Source organism: Podarcis melisellensis (genome assembly GCF_964234715.1).
Source record: "Podarcis melisellensis genome assembly, chromosome: 1".
Classification (NCBI taxonomy): domain Eukaryota; kingdom Metazoa; phylum Chordata; class Lepidosauria; order Squamata; family Lacertidae; genus Podarcis; species Podarcis melisellensis.
The window spans coordinates 130019101-130025100 of NC_138528.1; the positions used below are offsets into that span (position 1 = coordinate 130019101).

Consider the following 6000-nt stretch of genomic DNA (forward strand, 5'->3'; position numbering starts at 1 on the left):
TTCTGCAGATAGACAGACGAGCAGGTAGAGTCCCCCAGCATCTGCAACAAGAGTGCAGTTTGTCGGTTCTTGTATTGGTCTACCAACATAGTCCCATTTTCCCTTGTGAGCAGTTTGGAGTGTCCTCCTCAAGGAATGCCTGGACTTGGCTGCAGGTTGTTCCATTTCACTAGAAAACTGCCTGATCATGACACAACACCAGTTCTCTCACCTTTGTAGTTCCATGAAGGTTCAGGAGTTTGCAACTAGAGCTCAGAAGTGAGGTTGTGTTCTTGCAAGCATAGTCTTTGCCTGAATGATTCTTATGGTAATAGCATAATGTCATAGGCCCAGTCTGGGCTAGCAAGCAAAAATATTACTCCACTCACTCTGAGTCACCCATAGTACACTGAAATCTTATCCTGCTGTTTTATTTACATGTGCCAGATTCACCCTGCAGCAGACATAGGCATGCTTTTTTTTAAAAAAAAAAGATGGAACTTTGCAAATTTGGCCAGGGCAGTTTTTGAAGTCCTATCTCTGTGCCCATGTGCAGCACAGACTAGTGGAATGATTACTGGACCGTGTCTTGAAAAGTGTGGGTTCAGTGTAACTGACTAGAGTGTTGGGCTTAAAACAAGTCAATCTGGGATTAAATTCCCACTTAGCCATGGAGCCACAAGAGGTGACAGACCTCTCAGCCAGACCTCCCTCAAACTGGGGGGTGGGTAAGTCATCATTGTCCATGAAAGGGGAATGAAGTCTTTTCTCACTGGACTAGTCTGAGATTTGAAGTGTTGCTATGTCCTCTGAATCTTAGAAATAGCCACTTATAAATGGGTTCAGCTGTTTCCTTCATTAGGTTTCACAGACAATTAGATTTGATCCATAGTCATTTACACCCGGTCATGAGAGAATGTAAAATGTTAACCACGTTGAGTGGTACTTTGGCCTGGTATAAATAACTTCATGCGGTATAAATTGCTATATAAATGTGTCCTGAAATGCTGCCAGCAAGATACATTTTGTCCCCATGTTGTGTCATTCCCCACACCCTGAAATGCCAGTCAGCTCCAAGCTACAGAAACCAAGTCATCTGTGTCCCTCTCTAGCTTGTGCCTGAACTCACTGTGCTCAAAAAAATATTAAGAGCCGATGCATTGAGCTACGAACTGGGGAGTCCTTGCTTCACATCTTACCTCTGCCATGAACGGAGGTGGCCTTAGGAAAGAGACCTTCCTTTCACTCAGCCTCCCCAATATGGCAGGGGTCAATCTCACATCACAGAACTGTTCCAAAGATGACAGCAAGATAATGCTTATTAAGCACTTGGCAGCACTGTGCACAGGCTACATGTTAAAATATTTGTGTGTATCAGTAATGGAGGGCCACAAAGAGAATTCCAGTGCTGATAAGAGCGAGCTTCTGAAAACGAGTAGGAAGTCACAGACTAGTTCAGGTTAGTGTCCTGTGACTAGGGATGGGGAAATCTACCGATTTTGCTTTCCTTCTGTTTCTCATTTTTCCAGGCTTAAGTTCAATTCTCCTCATTTCCACACCAGTTTGCAGTTTATTTATTTTTAAGTCCTTGTGAAAATTCATCAGTATTTTGATTTTCAGATTTCTCCTTCTATTACATATTTTTGTGTGCCACTTTACCTAGCATACACACTTTTTGCAAAGCAATTTCCCTAATATTTTGCATGTTATTTTCTAAAATATGCATGATTACGCACACCATGTCCCAGTAGGTGCATTTTTTTCACATTACTTGGCTGGAGAAATGGAAGATTCAGAGAAGTGCAAACTTCAAAAGATGGCTGTGCTTCTGTTCCAATCCATTCCATTCACTTGCTTTTGGGGAGAGTGCAAATTTGGTACTTTCCCTTTTAAATGTGGTCTGAATCAGACTTCTCACTCCCCCTCCCCCGACTCCCTGTGACTGAATAGACTATGAATCACTCAGTCAGCAAAACTTCTGAATGATGGAGATGTGGAGAAAGCCATCTGACCTGTATGGCTCACAGATAGGCCTTCTGTTTTCCAACACCTCAAAGGCTTCCTCTCCAAGCAGATGGTTCTAGAAAAAGCAAAACAGTCAGTCGCAATGTCCTAACAAACACCTCTGCCTTCCATTTTTCAAGACAATGCTGAATCCTTTGCTCGGAACTCCAATTACAGAGGATCTTTGACACAGCGAAATCCAAATGGAAGAAGCCGGAAAGCAGATCACATCTTTGCGGCAAGTATTCAGAATCCAGCTCATTGCCCTTCTGTAAGCTGAAAGGTAGTAGACTAGCCAGGGACAGCAGAGAGGAGTTTAGTGCAGGCCACCCCAAATCGAGATGCAGAAGGAAAACGGAGTTTTGTTTCTTGATCAGAGATTATAAGTATGTAGGCAATTCAAAATGGGAGAGGTACAATCTTTCATGAGTCCAACTCCTGTTAATACGAGAACATGCATATCCTTGAATTATGCAAAACTCCTTATCAGACATAAAACCTCAGTGCCTAGGACTTGCCGATCGCATGGTCGGCAGTTCGAATCCCCGCGGCGGGGTGAGCTCCCGTCTTTCGGTCCCAGCTCCTGCCCACCTAGCAGTTCGAAAGCACCCCTAAGTGCAAGTAGATAAATAGGTACCGCTTTATAGCGGGAAAGTAAATGGCGTTTCTGTGCTGGCTCGCCAGAGCAGCTTCATCACGCTGGCCACGTGACCCGGAAGTGTCTCCGGACAGCGCTGGCCCCCGGCCTCTTAAGCGAGATGGGCGCACAACCCTAGAGTCGGACACGACTGGCCCGTACGGGCAGGGGTACCTTTACCCTTTACCTTATCAGACATTAGACAGAATGAAAAGCAGCTGATTAGAAATTTCACAAAATGAAAGTACCATGCCTTTTGGTGACAGCCATATTGCCCAAACGTTTTGTCCTCAACATCTGTGCATTGTTGGGTTCTGCTTTAACCCTTTAACTGTCTTAGTATGGTTCCTTACATTGCCTTGGGGTGCTTCCAACACAAGAAAGATAGCATTGTGGATATCTTTTTTGCTATAACTTTATTAGTGGTAGAACCCTGTTCGGTGAAAAGGGTGCACTACAGGCGACTCTCCATTTAGGTGGGGTTACATTCCAATCTCTGTGCACATCAGTGAAATTGCATAAAATGGGGAATCGCCTGTATCAGCTCAGCAGTCGCACGGGGAAGAAGTTTCCCCTCATGTCAGCTGTGTAAGCCCCTCTGTCCCTCTGGACTCACGTGAGCCAAAGGGACGACAGGGCCTGCACAGCTAACCAGAACAGCTTACCACCCTGTTTTGTCTCTGCTCACTGAGTATCTCTGAAACGACCACCTTCACACCCTGCAAACAGTGAGATGGGGAATGTGGGTGAGCAATTTTGGCCCATCCTCATTGATACCAGAAGGGTTCTCATCAATGTTTTGATACTTTACAGAAGCCTGTGATGACCCATCGCTCTTGAACAGAATGAAGTCTTCTAAGACCTCAACTCAAGATTTCATCCCCTCATTCTATTTTCTTTCTTTTCTTCTTTCCATCTGTTCACCTGCAGTGCTAGATCTACACATTTTCCTTCAGGGGGCAAAAGCCTGCACTGCTCCCTCCCTTTGCCTGAGTCAGGAAACAGGAAAGAAGCAGGTTGGAAAAGAATTCTCTGGGCAACATCCCTTTGAAATTTGGTTCCTACAGTCATTGCAACAGCACGCAGAGCCCAACTTAGTAAAAGGGATTTCTGTTCTAGGATTGACTTAATTACCTGCCCACATCTATTGAATAGGACTTGTAGCTAAAAATGTTTTTTCTTCATGCACTGCTAAAGTATGCGTCCATATTCTGATCATTTGGGCTGGTGAATTAAAGTCATGTCATACAGGTTTCAGTGCTCAGGATTTCACAGTGCCCTACAGTAATCAGGAGGGTCTGGAATACGGAACCAGAACGCAGAATGCTGGGCTTTCATCCTTAGCTGCCTTTCAGTATCAGATGCTAGAGAACCCCCAGAACAGCACGCAGAGGAGGAGAGGGGGAACATTCTGTCTGGCAAGCCAAAGTGCTGCTCTGATGGAACGTTTGATCACCTTAGTGCAACGTGGGATTCTTCCCCAAGGGTCCTGTAGTTCCTTGAAGACTAACAAATTTACTATGGCATCATAAATGAACTAGAGCCCATTTGGAGCCCCGTGACAACGCAGGCCACAAGGAGAGCCTTGCTAGACCAGGCCATCTCCCACAGTGGCCAACCAGATGCTCATGGGAAGTCCACCAAAGAGAGCAGGAGCAGCACAGTCCCCTGACCCTCTTCCTTCCCAGTGACTTACACCACAAATACATAGGTTTTTGTCAGCCTTCAAGGTTCACAGAACTCTTTGTTGGTTTTGGCATGCCAACGTCTTGCGGCTCTGCCTCGTTCTGGAATATATTAGGGCTCTGGTGCTTAGCCAGGAGTGCAGGCCGTGGTTGCACAGGCATTAATCAGAGAGGCTTTCTGCTCAAATTTCTCCATGCAAGGCATCTGCCTCTTCAGAGTTGCAGAAATGGTCTGTGCATTTTAAAAAAGTTATGGGGTGGGGGAGAGAGAGATGAGAAACTAAAATGGCAGGAAGTAAAATGGCAGAAACAGTGGAGGAACCATGTCTGAGTGGAAGGTCAGGACTTTTCAAGGCCTGGTCCCTGGTACCTCGTAGACAATACTGGGCAGAGCAGAGGCAGAGATGCTTGTATGATCATGCCATTCCTTCCATGTTATAGCAGCATGTGTCTTTGCAGAGCTTTAGGTGGATGAAGAGCAGGCTTATGAGTAACAGAGCTTAAATGAGATATGAAAAGAATCCCCTATTCCATATGCTCTAGCAGAGGAATGCAAAATTCTTTCTCCTATTTCTGATAAGCACATTAAGTAGAGGCTCAAGGAAGCACATCTGAATTGCTGTTGAAGGTCAAACATTACAATAGGCAGATACGCTCACATTTGCAGACCTGACTTCTTCCCTCTGCAAGTTGTCATGATAAATAAGTGATAGGATAGTTAGCTTTCAAGCCTGATTTCAGCTTATTTCTGAGTTGTATAGAATTGTACTGTTTTCTTCAGGTATACTTTGAATCCTCCTCAGGATAAATCAAATGTTATGACAAACTTGCAAATTTATCCCCAAAGAAATTGGGACCGTGAGCCAAATGGCACAATTACATTTCACCCTCACATAGTCCATCTGGAGTTTCTGTTAAAGTGCATCAAATTCCACATTCGATTCATTTCCATTTTTATTTCTTTTCTTTTACTGAAAGCCAAACTTTTTTTTTTTTTTTTTACACAACCATAAAGTGTCATCCTGAATATCCAGGACTTATATGGCACCACACCTATGTGACTGGCACTCAGACACATGGAGATACAGGAATGCAATTTTTACCACACACTGAGGGGTATACGAAGGACGCTTAAAATGTGTGCACCTGCCTCCTTTGCTTGTTAAGCTTTGCCCTATGAACAAACCGCAGAAAGGGCCAAAGGCTCCTGCTAAGACAGCTCACTGCATCGCTGGCCGGAATCCTCTTCTGCTAGGAAGCATTTTCCCCTTGCAGCAGCACCCTGAAACATGTCTCATTTGCCATCAGCCTTTTAAGTGTCCCACATCCCCTCCAGTGATGTCCATTAGTTTCATGATGCAATCAAAGGCAGAAGTGCGTGCTGCCTTTAGTTCCACGGTTCTTTATCCCAGGGCTATTTTTATCAGATAACGTAGCTGTTGCGCAAAGGACCAGTGGGAAGGCGGGGGCGGCAATGACCACCCCCAACCGAAGGCTCCTCACAACTGCTTTACCCATTTAAAGAGAAGCCCTCGGGACAAAAGATGTAAAGAACATCGCCTCATCGTCTCCTTTTGGCCTAAGATAAAACATAGTCATTCTGCTCATCTAAGCCATTGGCCTCTGTCCATGTATCTATCATATGTATATGCTAAATCATACAATAAACACTGGCATTGTGTTCCTATTAAGAAA

The 6000-nt window shown here is 44.7% G+C and overlaps 1 protein-coding gene and 1 long non-coding RNA gene across 4 annotated transcripts in view; one reads left to right on the forward strand and one right to left on the reverse strand.

The window, feature by feature from the left end:
* Positions 1-6000, forward strand: part of MLPH (melanophilin) — an 80288-nt gene extending 74288 nt beyond the window's left edge. For all 3 annotated transcript variants that reach the window (XM_081921519.1, XM_081921517.1, XM_081921518.1), the window contains 2 exons: positions 2124-2221; positions 3434-6000. In XM_081921519.1, the coding sequence (XP_081777645.1) occupies positions 2124-2221; positions 3434-3460 (125 nt within the window). In that variant the 3' untranslated portion in view covers positions 3461-6000. The remainder of the gene's footprint in view (positions 1-2123; positions 2222-3433) is intronic.
* Positions 467-3558, reverse strand: LOC309363400. The gene is made up of 2 exons (XR_014165321.1): positions 3427-3558; positions 467-2214 (listed from the first exon to the last, which is right to left on the reverse strand). It is a non-coding gene; the product is annotated as an uncharacterized lncRNA (long non-coding RNA).